The sequence below is a fragment of the Opisthorchis viverrini genome (genome assembly GCF_000715545.1).
Source record: "Opisthorchis viverrini unplaced genomic scaffold opera_v5_77, whole genome shotgun sequence".
Taxonomy (NCBI): Eukaryota; Metazoa; Platyhelminthes; class Trematoda; order Opisthorchiida; family Opisthorchiidae; genus Opisthorchis; species Opisthorchis viverrini.
In genome coordinates this window covers 1111429-1132454 of record NW_008751733.1, presented here as the reverse complement: position 1 = coordinate 1132454, position 21026 = coordinate 1111429, and the positions used below count along the sequence as shown (strand labels likewise).

Sequence of the window (21026 nt, the reverse complement as noted above, 5' to 3'; positions counted from 1 at the left end):
TAATTATTTCGGCTCTGTTCGATGTCTGGTACTTCACGTTTCCTAAGCCTAACTAACATTAACCTAACCGAGGTCCTGTTTCTTTACTATTCAGAGCCATTCGCAACCCCAATCCAGTGACACACATCAGATGGTGGGTCTGAATATTTTCAGTGAATTAAACAAATTCTTTGGTTCCACTGCCCATTCATTGACACTTAACATTGCGGTACACTTCTTCTTGGCATGACGAGCCACACCAAAGTTTCATCGTCCTTTAGCCATAGTACAAAGCTTCTGAAGATCTTCATTCTATCCCATTGCCAAATAAGTAGCTGTTGTTTCCGTTGACTCTGCGACTTGCTTTTCCAGTGGCTGTTAGCCGTTTGCTTATTCGAACTGCGTGAACTACTTTACTGGCCTGGCTTTCTAACTGGATAAAATTTTCGGTAGCTGAAGTTACTTATTACTGCTTAGTGGCTTGTTACCCTGCAAATCTGGTAACATGCATAAGGGGTGAAAACCGCATGTTGTGGACGGGTGTGCTCCCGCAGAGGGTTTGGTCCTGTTAGGTTGCATTATGGTGCGTCCGTTTTATTGCCAAACCTCCAGCAGCATGGGAGCAATGCCTACTGACGGACGTTTTCAGTCTGGTTTTAATTTGAAAAACTCATAACAGAGCGTCCTTGTTGATTGTCTGTAGCTGGTTTTGAGTAGTGTCGTCTCTTATTTTTTCTCTGGCAACGCAACAAAATACAAGCAAAGACAACTGTCCTTTCGTCTGATTTATAAAATGCATGGGGAAGCCAGAAGATACCTCACCAATCTCACTACCACAATTGATGTGCGGGATGTTACCACCTTCGTCCTAGTTCGGGTTGTCTTAATACAAATTTACTCCATCACCTGGGCACAATACACACATCCTTCCAGGTTTTTAACAATAATCATAATGTTCATCCCAAACTAGTAGTGGTACGCTGTCAGGTATGATTATACGGTTACATTCAGGACAGAACGTGAGTTTGGAGATTTGCGGGTATTTGGGTGGGGAGAAGAAAGCACAATCCCGTAAACAGTGGGAAATATCCGATATAGACTTTATCACGCCTAAACCATAATGGGAAAGAAGTTCATATTGTTTTGGAGGGGCATATCAAGTTGAGACAAGAGCAGTTCGTCAGGGTTTAAAGATGGCGAGCAAAAAACAGAACGAAAGGGGCGAAAGAGGTACACTGTCCGGTGTATGATGAGAAAACTTCAAATTGAGAAGAATGGTGAACCAGAACAACGAATCTGGTGCGATAGCTGGATTGCCACAATTCGGCCGGTCAATTTGAACTAAGTCTAAAACCACAGATGTCTATTCCGCCTTGGACTTTTGGGCTTAGTACCAGGGTCATATAAAGCGGAAGTGATGATGTTGAAGTAGTGGAATTAGCGATACGGATAACTTGTGGGGATCCCATAATCACGGCCTATATTGAAACTGTAGGGACCCGCTGGTGTCACTGCTGGAGGGGTCTAGAGTAAACGTTCCTTGAGGAGGGAGTTGATGCTAACGTATATTCATTATTGCTCCCGGAACACCACGTCTAGCGACTTTTGGCCCTTTTGGCCATGCCCCATTCCTTGCTTGGAACTGACTCACTGACTGGCGAAACATACTCTTGCCTTTCTGTTCAGTTCACGTATTGGCTTCCAGTTACACTGCGTTCCCCATACACTATCTTGGAAGCCCTTAGTTAACGAATCGTTGTCCGGCTAACGTCTTTCTCCACATTAACCACACACGCAAACCAAACACGAGATGCATCTATTACCACCAATGGTGGTCTCATGCATAGCAATCTAAATGTACTGCATAAACGCCAAAATGAATGCGACTAATGGTGATTTGCTTCCTCATACTATATCCGCAACCGCATCTGATCCTTGGCTGACAGGTCAGCTGACAACACTAAACCGTTACATAGATTCATTTATTTTGCTTTCATCCCTTTAGATCACTTTTTCTACTGGACACCGTTTTTTATGATGCCTCTCGGTACCCACAGGACGTTTTTTCATCCTCTTTCCTCCTCATTCCCATCTATATCCAAGCTCCGAGCTCCAGCAGTGGCTACTACAAACTCCCCGTATGCCCGCCATTCATTCAAACTGGGTGGTCTCAGGTTTACGCCCACAGGGTCGTTTGACTGAATCAAAATTACCGGCGACTCTAAATCGGCCTGTCTCTACCTGCGTCAGACCCTCTCTCTAAACAAGATCAAGCCACCCCAGAAATGCGAAACCTCAGCTTGTTTGCCGCACCATTGACGTCCGTTACGGAGCTGTCCAGAAAGCGAGGAATCTCATTGCAATACCAGAGCGGCAACGTCAAAACAATCTGATGACAAACCCGCAACATTTTTTTCCTACCCTTGACCCTCGTCTTTCGGTTCTACAAGCCTGCAGTTGCAACACCGAAAAAATTTCATCCAGCCCCAACCGTTTCTGACACCAGTTTGTTTCGACCCTTTAAACCTTTTTTCGGATGTAACCAACTAGGTTAAACGCTACCATTTCAGTTGCCCCCTTCCACAAATTCAACGGTTTTATTCAGGGCAGTCGTCTAGACTCAAACATAAGCCATATTTCCCCATCGAAATTATCCTGCTTGCCGAAATTCTCTACAACAGGTACACCAGTGAGTAGACTCAGTTTCAGTGCAAGTTATATTTTTGAGACAAAGCTTGATAATTGTCTCCAATACGAATTCTTTCAGCTCCACTTTCTTAACCGCCCAAGTTCACTCATCACCCACAAATGATTTTCAGGTTTAGTGCGTCAACCAGCGCCATCACTGAACTCGTCTTACTTCATGCCCAATTGTTCTGATTATTCTGAATCCTACAACTACGTCGACTTTTCGCCTAGCCAGTGCGATTCATCGATTATATTTTCGTCCCCGCTGTGTTATTGCCCGCCACGTTTGGCTTGCAGCGAACTGATCATTCCCGAGTTAGGGGATAAACATGTTATTATGCCATTATCAATGCTTCAGAGTGCCGGCTGAATGAGAGAGGTGATATTGAGTTCATTTGATGCATGTACGAGCGGTCAGTTTTACTCTGTTCTTTCGGTACAAAAGCATCGAGCTTTTCTGGTTAGTCTGGCATTTAGTGAGAACGTACACTAAGTAGGCGTCAGCTACAAGAAACAAAACAATGTAAGCAAGGCAGGATTTAATTCCGGATTCGCCTGACAAGAGTTTGGACCAGAGACGCTTGACCAGCAGATTGGAGGCTCAAAGTCAAGTTGAATGTAAGGAGTGAGAAGAAACACTTCCCTCAGCGGATGCAAAAGTGAGAGTGACGCCAAAATTGTCCGTACTGAGAAAAGCTTACTATCGAACGTGGCGCCGAAGACATCCATGATATGGTCCACGAACATGAAGCGGCCTAGGGCGATCACTTAATTCACTCCGTTATTAATCGGAACAGCAAAAGAGCGGGGGTCTAATTTTTAACTCGGCTTTTTACAGACGCGAAGTTTATTAGTGGATCATGAGTGATCCTGAACCAAGCTTTTCTATCAGGGATGCGGAAACATATTAGGCATGATTTGGTTAGATTTCGGAGTCCCTGATATCACATCTGATGCGATGGTGTCACAGAAATGCAGGTAGAAAACGCTGGTGGACTGCGTACCAAGCACTACTCGCTGAAGAACACCCAAGGCATTCTCGTAAAGGAAGCCTGCCCAACAAAGCTTTTGGGCAGGTTTCCTGAGGTTTCGCCCAGGAGTAGGATGTGGAGAAGTCCGTTGTGTTTAAATCGTTTATTCACAATCAATCTGTACAGCTAGACTGAGGCTAGAATTTTAGCAGCCGTTTCGTTCCCCCCCTAAACTTCCGCGGATTTTGAAACCTATTGCTAACCACCCAAAAATTAACACAACTCCGGGGCACAATTTGCCTACTGCCATCTAGCTAATAGCACGGATCTGAAGTCCGGCAACTTGAAGCTCTCCATGAAGATTAGTTCAAGAGCGGACAGACAAAGCAAGATGAGAGCTTGGTGTAGTCCTCCGACGAGGAAGTGTTTTTAAAGGGCATTAACTGGAATGCGGATGCTGAAGAGGTAGATGACTTCATGGTTATTGCAGGGCCGCAACTGTCTTCGTAAACTGATCTTATTTCCTCAGCGATTTAGCAAATTTTTGGATCAAACTGTGAGATTTGTGACTGGCCCTGGTAATAAATGTAGCGCGCAACCTGCAGTTGCTTGCTCCTGGGGTGCGGGGCGCAGCAGAACTGGATGGGGCCGGGTGAAAAAAATCATAGTGTGCAGGCCCCTGAATAGTCCAATCTATTGTTCGTACCACCATGTGCCTTTTGCACATGGTGGTCTGAGTAGTTAGATGACATGTAGGGAGATGGAGTTCACGAAATTTTAAGGCACATGGAAGAATTTGTTGAAATTTTAACACCTAATCGTCTGCACACTGCCGAAAGCGTTCGAGACGCATGCCGGCGGATTGGGAGGCTGTTAAAGGTGGTGGGTTTGATTTACCAGCGTAACTCGGACGGAAGCAAGTAGGGGCAACTAAGTTCATTGACAGGCGAACCGCTTTGGTAATGTGGATGATCACTTTCCTTGTATTATCCCAGGTGTCAAATAGGGTTTGGTTTGAGGGCTCATGAATCTATCCAAAACGGATAAACTAGGTTTTGCGACAGGCTTCAGGTTTCCATTTTGTGGGTTTGACGCCTGCCAATCGCATTCGACAGTCTTGTAAGTATTTTTCGGGCAACAGCATGATAGTGATTGCACCGTTTATTGTTGTTGATAAACAGTCGAGGAGAACAATGCCGAGATGAGAAAAACAACAGTTGTGATAGTGAATTAAACTGCGACGACTGAGGTCTTTTGGACCACGAAACGCGCCATGAACGAAAATCTCTCGAAATGAGCACGATTAGTCAGGTTGAGAGCTCCCGGGAGTAAGTTGGCGTACAGCAGCCAAAAACAAACACCGGCGGAGGTTAAGTGATGAGTCTGTGTGCAGTGTTTCTGAGTCCCCCGTGTCAGTTTCCGTCAGCGAGTAAGACATCACTTATTAGAGTCCTTCTCGAAGCTGTGTGGAGTTAGATACGTATAGGGAATTATCACGACCGCCGGGCCTCCAGGCATGACTTGTCCGACATTTCTAGGTCGATTACGGCAAGAGCCGTGAAGTCTTTGAGAAACTAACAGTCAAATTTAACGCAAGGAAATCATTTGCACAGAATAAGGTGGCTTTGAGCCCGCTTTTATAACATGAAAGCCCTCCAATCATCATTTTCCCATTCGTCCTGTTCTAGTTTGAGGAAAAAAACATTTTTTTCATTCCACCCACTGAGGCCAAGTTGTAGAACGAACCTAGAAAGACATTCAAGCAAGGAGGAAGACTATCACTTTTTCGCTTGCTCCATGCTGGTACAAGCACCTGGACGATGGGCCACACCTTCTTTGAGCGCAGCACCGACCAGTTTCTATCTTATTTAACCCCCACCTCCCAGTCATCCCTCGACAAACTCATCACAGAATATGAGCACAGTTACGTTACTTTTCCCTCTATTCTGTCCTGTGGCCTAAAGTAGAGACCTTGTAGTCAGGCGTCACAGGCTTGAGTTGGCTGAAGCTTCGCTATTTACATAAGCTCTTTGCTATGTGCAAATCTAATTTTAAAATTGGATCCATCAGTTTCTAACTTCTTTTTAGGTCCCCAAAAAAGCTAGTGAAATCCTGTTCTTATCCCTTCTCTTAGGTGAGACATTCCGAAACTGCCTCTATAACAAAGTGCTCGCTTCACCAGGTCTAACTCTAACAACCTGCTCGTGAAAATGCCTCGCTTGTCATGATCAGATCGCGCCTGGCTCTTAACTTCAAAGTGCACACAGATCCTCTCATAGTTTCTTGATAACACGAAAAATTAAAACGATCACACAAGCGCAGCCCCGGCATACAATAAAACTGTTAGTTGACCAACTGAATTTTGTTTAGTCGCATCAATATAAGGCGCGCTTTCACAGGCGTGTTCCGTACCCAGCATGGTGAGTTCTGCGTCCACTGCCGTTATCTTTTTCTTTCGTTAGTCCCACAGGAAGTTTTCGGCGCCACGACATGGTTCGATGGGATTTACCCCAAAGAAGCGAAGTCGACGAATCCGCGGAAAGTGTAAAGCATTTCCTAAGGATCGCCGGTCTCTGCCACCGCATTTGACTGCCTTCTTGGGCTACAAGGCCGGCATGACTCACATTGTCCGCGAAGTCGATCGACCGGGATCAAAGGTCCACAAAAGGGAAATTGTTGAACCGGTTACTATCCTGGAGTGCCCACCCATGGTTATCGTGGGGTTGGTGGGCTATGCCCCTACTGCCCGTGGACTCCGTACATTCAAGACAGTCTGGGCAGAACACCTCACCGAAGAATGTCGTCGTCGGTTTTACAAGGATTGGTGTAAGTCCAAGAAGAAGGCCTTCACGAAAGCGTCGAAAAAATGGGCTGACGAAGCTGGCTTACGGGAGATCAATCGTGACCTGAAGAAGGTGAAGAAGTATTGCACAGTAGTGCGGGCTATTGCACACACTCAAGTAGGTTATGGGTTTTTGATTTACTTTCCTTAGATGCGATTAATGAAGCACCGCCAAAAGAAGGCCCATATTATGGAGATACAAGTCAATGGTGGGACGGTGTCGCAAAAAGTAGACTGGATTCGCCAGCACTTTGAGAAACAAATACCGATAATGAACGTCTTTAGTCAAGATGAAATGATTGATGTAATCGGTGTCACCAAGGGAAAGGGTTTCAAAGGTGTTACATCTAGGTGGCACACGAAGAAATTGCCCCGCAAAACACATAAAGGCTTGCGTAAGGTTGCTTGCATCGGCTCATGGCACCCTGCCCGTGTTGGGTCCACTGTTGCCCGAGCGGGTCAGAAAGGATATTTCCACCGAACGGAGCTTAATAAAAAGATATATAGGATCGGACTCGGTGAGATTATCCTATTTATAAGTTATATGTTTAACTAGGTGTTCAGGCACAGCTGGAGGCCGCTAAGGCAGAAGCCGCAAAAGAAGAGTCGAAGGACAAATCAGCTCTCATCAAACCCAAAGGCAACGCATCTACTGACTTTGATCTAACAGCGAAGAACATCACTCCCATGGGTGGATTTCCACACTACGGGGAGGTGCGCAACGACTATGTTATGATAAAGGGTTGTTGCATGGGCCCTAAGAAGCGTGTGATTACACTCAGGAAGACTATCTTGGCACAAGTGAATCGTCGGTCAAAGGAGAAGATTGTCCTCAAATTCATTGACACGTCCTCGAAATTCGGTCATGGTCGGTTCCAGACAAGAGCAGAAAAGAAGGCTGTTATGGTAAGTTAGGCAGCAATATCTCCTAATCTGATTCAATTCAGGGACCATTGAAGAAGGATCACGAGCGCGAGAAGATCAGTACATAATTCCTTGAAATAAAAGTGTGGTGGAAAATCTCTTCTGTTGAATGCAGTTTAACTGCATATCGGATACACATTCTCAGCATTTAGTGCAATGACTGCAGCTTTCAGCAGCAGTGGCATCCATGTGGTGCACTGATATAAAATGGTTCCGTCAATCGCGGTCGGATGTCAATGCGCATTCGTCTCAGGTAATCGTAGTATTTAGCGTCTGCATCTCTGATATTTTTCAGTGTGTTTGACCAGGTATTTATTGTGTTCCTAGAGATTATCTCAGTCGGAGAGGTTTTCATTATTGGCTGAGCAAAATTTCTAGCTGTGCACTGGGTGATTTTGTTCGTCTGCCGCTGGGTGCCAATTTTCGGGGGGGAGGGGGGTTACAGACTGACATCTTATCGAGGCGTTATCGCCGCCAGCATTACACCAGCAGCCAATACTGCTGTTCAGCTGTTAAGGTGTTCAGTGGTAAAACCGTATCGGTGCCTAACTACCATGCCACCAGAAGGAAGCACTAGAGCTGAGATACTGCCAGGCTGCCCAAGACTAAACAGGGGTCGGACTCGAACTACTGCTGTTCAACTGCCACGCAACGTAAGGAGGGAGCTGTCCGAAATTCGAAAGTGAAAGGAGTGTGATCAAGAGAAGGGCGCCTAAGCATTGGAATAGCAACGATTTTAAGTGTTTGAGCAGCTTATCGGAGTGTGCTGTCGTCGCTTGGGTTGATAGTGTCTCTTGAAAACGTCCACAACAAGAACTCGGTGGGTTGCACCAAGCGATTAGGAGTCTGGCTAGAGGTAACCTCAGCGCAACGGGGGTGGTTGAGTGCCCCATGCTGCGAATTTTCCAACTAGATCCAAGACAGATCGCGTGTACTTCAACGAACACGTAACGTAATTCGCGCAACTCCCGACATGATTTTAGTAGCTCATTTCGCGCGGCCATGTCACGACCTCTGGAGCATGTTGCCACCCCGGGTTCTGAACGAGAAACGTTTTGTGCTGTTATTGGACGTACTTAGTACATGTCCCAGCCACGACCTGATGAGTTGTTCGCTTCAACAGTTCTGCTTTGTTACGAAGTACCCGCGTCAGTTTAGCCTGTCGTTGCCGTGGCCAATTCACCGCTGCACTACGGAGGCACTGATGCTAAAGTGCTTAGGGTCTTCAGATTAGGGGGTGAAATTTCCCAACCCCAAACGGAGTTCCTGGAGTTGTGGTGTATTCTCGCAATTCAACCCGAGTGGATTTTGTTTTGAATGCTACAAACGGCTCAAACGGACATATGTTCGAGTCTTGCTAATGCATGTATTGACTCCATTTGTCATGGAGACAGTCACGGTTTACACACCTCGAGCTACACAGACCGATCAGCAATTTGTCGTGAGTGGAGTACTAATCAGGTGAATCCGACAAGTGAGTCAGGACTGCTATTCCCATGCCGCGCAATAAAGTTACTTCTCAGCTGCCCAGACCGGGGAAGTTTCCCTGGGGTATCCCGTCTTTGCTCCTGGGGTAAGCAACTTGACTCATTACGCCTTCGTGCGGGCCCGTTTGGCTCTACGCGTGTCATAAGAGGGCAGTTCCGCTCAACTTCTGCGAGTTTTAGTAGCTGAAGATCATCGAGCTTATCCAGCTAGAAAGCTACAGGAAACGCAGTCGTGTGCTCGGTGTCGAGTGGAGGCGAGTTAAAGAAGCAACGACCCCAGGACTGTTTGTCCAGCCCATTGACTTGGCAAATGAACACTGGATGTCTTCGAGATCTACAGGTCCTATTGCTGCCAGAAAGGCCATACTAGCAACTGGGGGCCATCGTGCTTCCTGGTTGCATTGCAGCTAGGCACCGGAAGAGTGTTACAGCTGGCCGATTTATTTTTATCTATACTAGCAACTAGCGACTATGATGGTGCAAGCAGATCCGAATTATCAGGAACTTGAAGAATGGTAGAACACTGTTAGATTTCGAAGGCCCAGGAGATTGAGAAGGCTTTCGCCGCAGGTAACAGCTACGCCTTGTTCTATCTGATTTGATCAACCGACCAAAAGAGGGCAGGTGTCGGTGAGACGATATGCGTAAAAGAACAGCAATTCACTCCCTCAGTCGCCTTTAACGGTGGGCTGAGCATTTCCAAGAACGATTCACCTGGTCTCCTTCAGCCGAACCGTTGGAAGAACCAAGGGGGCTCGAATGGAGCACTTGCACCAACCCGCAATCCAGCGTGAAATTTCAATCCTGGAGCCCAACAAGGTACTTGTCCAGGATGGTGTACACCCCGAGCCCTTCAAAGATGGTGGCGAAGTCCTGGTGAACAGTATGACAATCACACTGCTGACGATTTGCGACGAAAAGAAAATACGAACCGAACGGATTTTCCCGACCGTCATTCCAGTTTTCAAAAGCGGAGCAAGAACTCCCTGTGAAAACCATCGTGCTATCAGCCTGGTGTCCCGTCGCATCTAAGGTGCTTTCTGGCATTATTTCGAGCAGGTTGATGGATTATCGGAGGAGACAACTTCGTGAGAATCAAGCTGGATTTCGCCCTGGTCGAGGATGCATGGACCATATTTTTACCTTGAGATATATTCTTGAACGGCGCCACTTCTTCAGGTGTCCCACGTTGGTGATTTTGTGGATTTTAAAGCTGCTTTTGATTCTGTCGATGGTCAGCAACCTTAGCAGTACCTGCCGATCAGAGGCGCCCCTTCCAAATTTCTATCCTTCGTAAGGGAACTATGCAAGCCCCTGTGTGCGTGTACGAGCATATGCAAGCTTTCTCCTGAGTTCACTACGTCCACTGATGTAAGACGAACCTACCCTTCTCGCCTTTCATCTCCAAATTTGTCGGTGATATGTTCTTTGAAATCTCTGCCTGCCTCTGAAACCTCAGGGGGTCGGAATGCTCCCGGACGCCCCTTCACAGGCATCGAATTTGCTGATGGTATTGCTCTCCTTGGTTCAGATCCTCCTCAAATATAAGCGCTTCTAAATAACCTAAATAACTCGCACGATTTGGCATACGCTTCACACATGCACGCAGGTGAACCAGTCGATGTAGTAGATAGATGCTTTCACCTGACCAGCTGTATAAGTTCCGGTGGACTGGTTGAAGATGAGATTATTTCTCGAATCGGAAAGGCCGGGACAGCTTTTGCCAACTTCCAAGTGAAGAGTTCACATTGCAGTGGGGCGATCCGTACTGCTTTACGGATCAGAAACGTGGTCCCTACGTGCAGAAGACACGTGAAAGATGGTGGGCACATCGGATTAGCAATGCTGAGGTACGCCAGTTGGTCTTAAGAAGAAGGAACTATCCCGTGATAGACGAGTTCCTCACGCCTCATAGGATACGCTGGTTAGGACACGCGCTCCTTCAAGCCCGCAGAGCTGTTTTCGTCCAGCCCCGTGCTGAGTGGAAGTGACCGAGGAATGCACCGCATGTGACGTGGCAACGAAGTAGAAAAACACTAGCCAGTAAATTTAACCGAGCGGACGACTGCCGGAGAAAGTGGAACTCAACTCACCAATAGTTAATGACTTCGGCAGAGGTGACTAGATCGCACAGTCGGCGGCGCTATTACATCGAGCCTACTGCGTTCAGTGCGTAGTTACCAAAATTCCGACCCAACTGAACTTGCCATCACTTGCTCGGTCTGGTTGTATGTCCCAACACCAACTACCTGATCAGCTGCCGGCTGATCCTTTCGGGCCAGCAATATTTCCATATGCGGTCAGTTGTTTGCGGAATTGCTTCCCAGTCCTGCCTGTGACCTGCGACTCGTTAGACGCCAGTAGGTCTTATTTTTTGTCCGTTAACCCCACCCTGGCTCATGGTCCGGTTGCTTGGTACACCTTTGGTAGAGTACTGGTTTGTCTTGAGGCCCCAGGGCGTAGGACACTGGAAGCTACTTGATGCTGTTTCGTACAGCAGGTACGTCTGAAACTGCACTTCGCAGTTTTTACAAGAAAGGGAGGACAGGCCCTTTGAAAAAGATGTCTCCATGCGTTAACAGTGCAGTTTCAGAGGACAGTGCAAATTACAGTCTAGTGCACATGAACTTATGTTAAACGCAGCTAGTCGGAGTGACACGGTAACAAGCGGAGCCGACGTACCCCAAACGGGAGAGTGGTTCTTTGTTTGTCTGACCTCCTTGTATTTCAAAAGTCTGTCTCACTTTGTGGCTTTGTGTGTGAGTTTGCTGGGATGTACTGGATAACTCGAAGACATGCGGGAGCCGTCGATAACACCCAGTTTATGACGGACGATATCCTTGGTGCGAACGCCTCACTGGAGTAAGCTCCAGTTATCTGGTCAAGCTCGATAAGACTCCGTGGTCAAAGCCCGATCTTGCTGTCTGGAAGCTCCCAATGGGAACCAAATCTCAGCATTCAGCCTCTGTCAAGAATAGGCGATTCGGAAACATCTCGGCTACCATACTTCCTTCGGGTGGTATGGCACATGGGCACTGAAACGGTATTACAGTTGGACAATTATTGTAGTCGACACCCGGGAAAGCATATTGAGGTCACATTATATTGCCCGAACTCCATTTACTGTTGTGTGTATCTTAACCCTTTCTCAAGGAGCAAATGAATAAGTCGCTGGAACATGCTACAATGTACAGTCGGTCAACAGGGGCTTTGTTCGTGCGGTTCGCGAGAGATGGCTCACATGGTTAGGGCGCGAATTTGTTGAACGTGGTTCGAACCCGACTTCAGCCTCTCGACTTCCCCTGTCTATGCTTGGGCAACCTGGCAATATGCCAGCCCCCGTGCTTCCATCGGGTAGCATGGCAGCTAGGCACCGGAAAGGTGTTACAGCGCTGTTCGTGGTGTTTCACTCTGGATGTGATTGAAGCTCCTAGTTATCGTCATTATCATCAACATCATTGTTGGCATTGATGCTTCACTGCTGTACAACCATAAGTGGGTGGGGGAGGGGACCTAATGCTGGCCTATGTTAAGCATTCCGAGGTGCCCACACCTCCAGCCGCTCAATCAGACAATTTGGAAAGAAATCGACAGCATGAACGCTACTGACATCGATTAGCCGTCATTTCTTGCGACGTCTTCAGCCAAGCACAGACGAGGTCACGGGAACCCCTTCCTGGGAGGCATACAACACCCAAACTCTTCGTGATCCCTTTGATGCCTTTCTGCCAAGTCATGTGCTGTCCACCTCGCGGTTTGCGCCATCCTGAAGGAGGCACGGAGAACAACACGTCTCGGTAGACGGTGTTTTGGCATGCGTAGCACATGACCGAGCCATCGTAGTCGATGACGCTGGATGTTTTCCCAGATTGAGGTGTCTGCAGAACAACCAAATACCCATTTTCTAATTACCTCGTTACTAACACGCTGAGGCCATTCAAAACCAGCCACGCTTCTGAGGCATGGGTAGTCGAAAACCTGAAGGCGCGTCACATCATCTACCCGCGGAGGCCCTGTCTCGTACCCATAAAACAACACAGCCCATACCGTAACCTGATACACAAGACCTTAAGACCTAGTGAGATGCCTTTTTGACACCACAAGTAACGCAAATTAGCAAACGTGATTCGAGTATTTGAATTTCTTGCACTGACTTGAGACACTTCTCTCAAAGTCAATACAGCTACCGAGATGTGTAAAGTTCTCCACAATCTCCAGCGGTTCTCCTTGAATTGTAAGGGATATGTTCACAGGCGGCACGTTCTGAGGCATGAGTTTGCACTTTGAAGGTGCTAGGCGCATGCCAGAAGATGGTATGATGGTGGCCAGTTTATTCAACAGGGTTTTTACTTCGCTTTGGTCTTCAACGATGAGGGCGGTGTTATCTGCGTACTCCAGATCGACAAGGCTCTCACCAGGAACAATTTGAATACCGGCGTTTTGAAGACCGTCCAGTGTTCGCCCCCATTATTTCATCAATTACGAAGTTGAAGGATGGAGAGAGTGGACATCCTTGTCTGACATTACTTTTCGTAGGGAAGATTTTGGAGTGCCCACCATACACTCACCCGCCCAGAAGTATATAAATATAGTGATCGGATTGTTTACAAACTTCTGGGGCATACCCTGTTGAGCAAGTGTAGTTAACAGTACTGATCGATCAAACGCAACCTTGAATTCAAGGAATACCAAGATTGTGGGTCGTCTGTACATGTAGCGTTGTCCTTACACCTGAGGGAGTGTGAAGATGTCAATGCAGCCTCTATCCGGTCGAAATCCCGCTTGATTCTTCGCGGGCCACCATAAGACGACGAAGAATCAATGACGCCAGAAGCCTTGTCACAACAGGCGTCAAACTAACACCTATGTGGTTGCTACATTCACTGCCAGTACCCTATCGATTCACCCCAGTTGTCTGGGACGGTCTCCTTCTCCCAGATAAACCCAACTAGGCTAGACAGGCACTGGCTGAGGAATCCACCGCGATCCTTAAAAAGTAGATGGAAGGTCGTCAGGACCAGCAGCACAATGACGCTTGAGTAGATAAATACATTCAGACACTTCTGAGATTGAAGGCGGCTCCATATTTACGGTTCACCTTTCTGTTGAAGGCCAGGTTTCTTGTTTGGAGGTAGCAGATGGCCAGCTGAATTTGCTGCTCGAAGTACTGTGCCGAGCTGTCCAAACGTCCTGCTTTGTTGCATATCAGGGAGCCATTTTGGTCCCTGATTATTTCGCTGACAAGAGGTTTCCCAGAACCAGTCGGACGAATCAAGTGGAAGAATTTGCGCACGTTTCCAGCATTCTTTACATCTTCCATTCCTTTGGCCTTTCGGGCCCACCAAGCTTCTCGGTCTGCGCGCACACTCATTTTCACTTGGCGTCAGATGATGCGCTGGGTGGAGTTGTAGTGGCAGCCAGGTGGAATCCTGTTGCCGGCTCTCCAGCAAAGACACGGTCCTTTCAGAGATCCAAAGCTTGGATGAGTTTGGCCGGGTTATACCGCAAGCAGACGCTCATGCTTTGAGTAGCGCTTGGGATATTCTTTCTCAGTGGCCGTTTATATTCGACACCGTGCCGTTCGGCAGACATTCGAGGAGCTAGTTCTGATAGTTTCGTTCAGCTTCTGGGTCCACTAGCTTCTCAATGGCTAAGCGAGGTGTGCGCGTTGTGCGTACACCTGAAAAGCGCATTGAAAAACAGCAACGTAAAAATGCATGATCGGAGTCCACGCTGGTGATCCAGAAGGAGCGGTAGGCGGTGATTAATCCTCGCCACCGATACCTGACGGCGATGTGGTCCATTTGGATTCGGCGCTGGTTTGATGGTGGGCACCACGTTGTCAAGCGATTTCCGCTGTTCCCGAAATTCGTACTGCAAAGGAACAGCCTGTGATCGGCACACATCTGAAGTAAGCGTCTCCGTGCGTCTCGTGTCCAAACCAAGACGACCACCTAGTCGGGCCTCAACAGCGCTTAGTCTACCTACCTGGGTGTTCATATCACGGGCAACCACAACGATATCTGAGCTTTTAGCCTGCTGTAGAGGGGCACCTAGAGCGTCATAGAAACTCTCCTTGGCAGATTCAGAGCTACAGTCACTTGGGGCGTATGCAGACAATAAACAGGGTGCGATGAACCTCACTTTCTCTAGATTCTTTCACAGATGTTGCCAAACGAACCGCGCAAAGGCTCTATCAACGGGTATCCAATCAAGCAGAGACGCTTCCGCTTGTTCGCCCAATACAATACCCACCCCAGCATATCCCGCCGCAGCGGCTTCTGCATCACCAGAGGTGCGCAGCCGGAACCTGGAAGAGAGCAAGGGGGCAGTCAGTTCGATTTCAGTACTTGTGTCCTGAGTCCTTGTTTCTGACAGACAACATACATCAATACCGAGGGAATCCAGCGTACGTCAAGAGCCACCTGTTGACCTGCTTGCTTCAGTGTGCGAACATTGAAGGTGGCTAACAGGTTTCGGGGTTTGAAAACAGACTTCGAAGTGTTTAGGGTTGTAACTGAACTCGGACGTGCAGAAGTTGCAGCTGAGTGTGATGCAGGGCGAGCGAAACGGTCAGTCCAAGAGCTGGGGCCTGCGGAGAATGTGTTCCAATTTGGGCAGGGGCGAATGGAAGACGAAAAACGTGAAAGTGTAAGAATGAACGCGTCAGTAGTAGCATGCTTTCGCTTACCTGCCTTGCTGTATGCAGCAAGTAAGGCTACCCGGCTGATGGCACCACACGATGTGGCATGAGGGTATCGTTGGTTGTGTATGTCATGGTTGTACGAGGGCTGGGATACTGCCAGGACGCCCACACCTAGACAGGAGGACGATCAGGGTCCTCAACCAAGGCCTTTGGCTCAAAAGCCTAACCGCAAGGCAGCAGTGTTGGACTGGAAATGCAAGTGCATAACCGTTTTTACGGAACACGTCATACATTTTCCAACCCCCAGCCTGGAGGACCAGGAGACCGTGTTCGTCAGACCTCTACCCATGGACCAACCTGGTATGAGAGACTCTGTGGGTGTCGCGCGGACACCTCCAGTATAGCTCAACGGGTCTCCGAGGTAGGCAAACCGCCACCAGTCTCTTCGTGGCGGTTATCGTCACCGACGATAATATCAGCTTTTGTGTAACCTTGTTAGTTTATCAGTATGTAACCTCACACTAATAAAAACAACCCAATCGTCGGAGGTGCCAATACTTCTGGACACAATAGGACCATCCGAGTTGGAAGTGTGCCAAAAGGCTTCCAAGAGGAAACCAGAAAGTATATACCACTTAACATGGTTAACTCATCGGATGTCTGTGCACAATGGGTAAACCACAAGCAGGTTGCGCGGATTCGTTTGCTGTATTACGTATGGATTTAAACCCAGACGAACGAGGCTTGTTGAGAGTCTTCGACTGTTCTGAGCGCCATTGCATAACAAAGAACACCAGCATCAATTCTTTTACACCGGGACGTCCATTTCAACGGGATGTCACGTCGTCCTGCGGCTAACAGTAAACCAGTTGCTGTGGCCTGGGGTCATTCTCCATCCACTAGTGTAGGTAATTGAGCATCAAGGTGCACTCTCTTGCGTTCCTGTTGGATTTGTTTGAGGACTTCGATGCCTGGGATTCGATCACTAGGTTCTTGCGCATGTATTGTAAGCACTTCATGCATTTGGCTGTTCCACAGGCAAAGCGACCATACCGCGACTTTGTCCACACGCAGTTTGTTATTTTCAAGTGCATGTATTTCGGTCACCCAATGGAGTGGTTGCCTTGTCGCACAGTACCGGCCTCAAGTATAGCTGAACCGGCTCGACAACGCAGTGATTGTCTGCCATTATGATCCTTGGATAGGTTGACAGACTTATATTCAAGCAGGCATAAGAAGGTTTGAGACCCGATATATCGCGACGCAGGAAAACAAGCAAGCTTTACCTAAGGGTTTAGGTCTCCCAAATGTAGCCTCGACTATGTGGAACTACAGAACACAAAGAGACCAGACGCTGTCGTGGTATGACGGCTTCTGCGCTTCCTAATCCACTGATGTATACTGCGGACGTCCGTACAATGCCCGCGGAGTTTCAGTGGGTTGAGGTTCATGGTAAGTGGTTAGATGTGCGACCGAAGGCGTCCTGGTCACCCAAGTTGATTGCTGGAAAATGAGTAGCACTCGTATTTCCCACCGAGTACCGCTGGCTTGCCATGAGCTTGTGATTTAGAGACTAGTCGAGAACCCAGTCGCCTTACTGGCTAGGCATGGACGCCCTTGCAGTATCCCTGACGGCGAATAAGTATAATTCGTACGTCTAAAAATGTCTTGCCTCGGCCGTCGCCCTGCTGTATGCAGCAGGGCGAGTGAGAGAGAACAGGCTACTGTTGATGCCTTTCTGTTCAACATATTTCCCCCTCCCCCGCTAGGTCGATAACTTGCTTTTTAAGCTCGGTTGCTAGGACCAACAACCACGCTCCCCTGCAATGGCTTGGGCCTCAAAGTCTGCGCGTCAGTCGGCATAGAATGTCTCGGGCATCTCGAAATCAATCTTCAAGCATCTATTCCCCGTCTCTTGCTATTTTTATTGTTTGCACTGGAACTGCTGTTGCTCTCACAATGTACTCGCTTGGTATTGGTGCGTCCTGTGTATCCCAAGCAAGCATTCACGATGCAAACACAGTGGCTGGGCTAACTGCTCTTCCATTCTGGGCACCTCTGGGGATTCTCAAGCCACTGCGGCAAGATTTGAAAGTGCAGGCATCGGTCACCGGGTTGAGGGATCGTTGCTTGAGTACCCGTTGATGGTTTTCTCTGGGTGGTTCGTATGGCAAGGTTAGTGAAGGAGTTTCAGGAGGAAGGAAAATCGTCTTTTTGTCGTATCTGCTTCTGCATCGACTGACTGTGGCTCTGACACAAGGACAATTTTTTTATGACGCCTTTATTGCCTTCTTGGACGAGCTGGCTCAGTGGCTAGAGCGCGAATTTTCTAAGCAAGGTCCGTGTTTGACCCTGACCTTTACTTCCCCTGTCTAATCCCGGGTGACCTAGTGTGACGGCGGATAGTACTGATGCGGCATTTGAGTAGTAAGTGATTTTCTCGTAAATCCGCTTCGCTTCTATTGAAAAGTGAGGTTTATTGCGGAATTTGTGCAGCTGCTTTGTAGCGTTAGCTTACATTTGAGGGAGAGTCAATGAGTATCCAGGAAAGTTCAGGAAGGCGCGCTCAAGGAGGAGATGGATATTCATTTGTTGTAAACAAGATGCATATGAGAGTTTTGCTTCCCTGTCGATTAGTCTATAACTGTTCAGTTGATGTTTTCTAATGAGCATATCCGTGGTGTAGGCCTTCTTGTGTTCACTGATAGTATCGCAGCCGTGATGCTTCCTTCTGTGGCATGGAAGCTAGGCACCGAAGGCTACGCCTGGCACCTGTTTGTACCTTTCGAGGATACGTACGTGGACACAGCATATAAAGTGCGCAAAGTAGCTGTTTTTTGGCCAGTTTGACAATGTTAGATGCACATTTCCAACCAGTCATGCTATAATGGTTAGGGGCTACATCTAACTAGTCAAGTGCGAGTTTGGCTTTCTTTGTTACATCGTCCTATTGCCAGCGGTTAGGACATAAGATCCTGCCTAATATAAACCGCGAAATAGAATAGTTAGCAGGCGAATATAAAAACTAGTAGTTCCAGTATCGGTAGCAGATGCACACCACTTGCTGTTACATACCGAGTTATTTACAACTGTGCAGAATGAATTTAACAAGAAATAATCTCGCCGCATTGGTGCGTTATGAGCCGAACTTGATGGTCCACCTGCGGTCCCGGCTACCCTCTGGTGGATTGTCATGGGAGCTTGTTTCTGTAGCCTACCCAAGGAGCAGTACAACTGTGGTAAGACGGCACGTCCTCGCTTAATGTGTTTTGCGAGTACAGGTTATTGTGCTCTTGTAAACCATGAGGCACAAATTGTTTGACCGTTCAGGGAGCTTTCGTTATGTTTATTCTTGATTACTAGTTATGCGGCTTCGGATGCCGTCGAAGTGAATGGTGCTTCCTATAAATTGTTCTCTGTGAATGAAACAGGATTATCATCCTCACTTCGATGTTGGTGAGTCCAGTCGCCCGCAGCTCTCTCATGTTTATGTACTTGTGCAGCATCTCTTCATTCTCAGTGTACCGAACGCAGGGAAGCTTAACTGTTGGCCGAAGTGGCTCAGCTGGCAGTAGACAGGATCTTGAAACTTACGTAAGCAGACTACAACTCGGCTGCATGTTATGCTTTTTCAGTCTCAAACCCAATTTCACACAGCTGAAGATACTTACGAAGTCACTAAAAACAATTTTGCACGACTGCAAATGTGTCACGAAGCTATCAAGCAGTGCACGCAGATTGTGTACCACGGATGGGGAGTTCATATTAACCACCACTGATTCTTTAATAGGATGTACATATGAAGGTAAAGCTGAGGGCCAAATCCGCAGCCCACAGAGCAGTTCGTGTTTATTGCTGCGTTCGGTGATGTCCTCAAAATATTGACTATTTTGGTTACAAAGGTGGTGGTGTATTTCGTCTACATTCGCGAATCCAAAAGGTCGGCACAACAAAAGGTACTCTCAATATTCTGGGGTAGCCGCGTGAAATCCACCAAGGTTTTTTTCGGTGATGTACAATAGATCAGAGTGGGCTTTGTGACTGTCTTAGAAATCTCAGACGATTGATCTTCAGATTTGCATGTTAGCAGATGATGCTCTCCTATCGTGACATGTTGATTTGACGGTACGGTTCTCCCCATAGTCCATCGTTCAGGTGTTAGTGAACCTTCCTTAGTAATCCTGCTCTGCGGGACTTAGTTTGCAAACAGCAAGACACCGAGTTGTGTTGGCAGTTTTATTCCCTCTGCCAGTTTAGGGGATTAATTCACGCTGTGGGTTCTGTGATATCTGGGAGACTGATTTCGAAACTCATTATTTGTAGGTACTAGTTGCGTTTTTTCTAGTTCCTTGCTGAATGGGTTCGGTGTAGAAATTTGGTTGCTACGTGCGAGTTAATATCGACAGGAGCGTGGGAATACGGCTGATTTGGATATAACCACCCGGGTGCAACTGTTGGGTCGGTCGTACGGCAGTGAAGCATCAGTGTTGAACACTGATGTCATGCTGTCGATGATGAATGATGTGCAAGCTTCGGTTTATTGGAAAGTATGGGTTGTCCCGTTACAAAAGTTTCAGTGTGAACAGTAACAGAGTGAAGTATGTTTTTTGGTAAACAGAAATGCAGAATGAACCCTAGTTTGGCTTTTTGTATCCGAGAGAGAACATTGTCAGGAGTATCTAAATTACACGATTTTCGAAAGGCTCTTGTTCCAGTTTCTTAGGTCAGGATCTCTGAACAGCGGCAGTTTGGGAATAAGGTAGTCGTATGATATTTGGTCGAACACCGAAACTCTGAGGGATGCCCAATCGGTTTAACCAGATGAGTCCGGGTTTACTACCTTGTGATGTCTATTCCAGTACGCCACAAAGTGATATCGTATGGTCTACTGGTCTAACAGTGTACACTTGGTTAAACAGAATTATCTGGCCATGTATCAAACCTCTGTCCTGGTGTCATTGAAGAGTAGTAAGGAAATATGTGATCGATTTTCAATGCTTATTGTTGTTTAATTTTCAAACAACGTCCAGGGGGTTCAAGAGGACGCTTGAGAATTTTCACGTCAATGAGGCTCGTGTCTGATTGCGTTTAACAGCTCAGATCAGGTTGGTCGATAAGCAACTCCACATTAAGGGGATTCTTCCCTTCACCGGTGGTTGTTTAGAACCCTACTGTTTTCAACCCACTTAAGAATTAGTTGACTTCAGGAGTCCAGTTGTGTTGAAAGTAGGATGGCAATAGGATGATCGGAAACTTCCATCTCTTGTAACGTTCAAGCACTATCAATTTTCGGCAAGTCTTCTGGTCTATCCGGTCCTATTGTACCGGAATCGCTAGCAGTAGTAACTGGTATTGAACGGTAGGGTTAGTCGTTCCGATTCTTCCTACAGAATGCAAAACTTCAGGAGACTGAGGTGTGAAAGAACCCATGCTGACTACTGCGAGCGGTTTTCTGAAAAGTGGTAGGTTTTGACGCTTACTAATTCTTG

The 21026-nt window shown here is 47.4% G+C and overlaps 1 protein-coding gene across 1 annotated transcript; it reads left to right on the top strand.

Moving 5' to 3' along the window:
- Positions 1-6136: 6136 nt before the first annotated feature.
- On the top strand, positions 6137-7472 carry T265_04588 (hypothetical protein; the record flags this gene model as incomplete). The annotated part of the gene is made up of 4 exons (XM_009169363.1): positions 6137-6598; positions 6632-6998; positions 7037-7386; positions 7428-7472. 4 exons carry the CDS (start codon positions 6137-6139, stop codon positions 7470-7472), a joined length of 1224 nt encoding a protein of 407 aa, XP_009167627.1.
- Positions 7473-21026: the final 13554 nt, after the last annotated feature.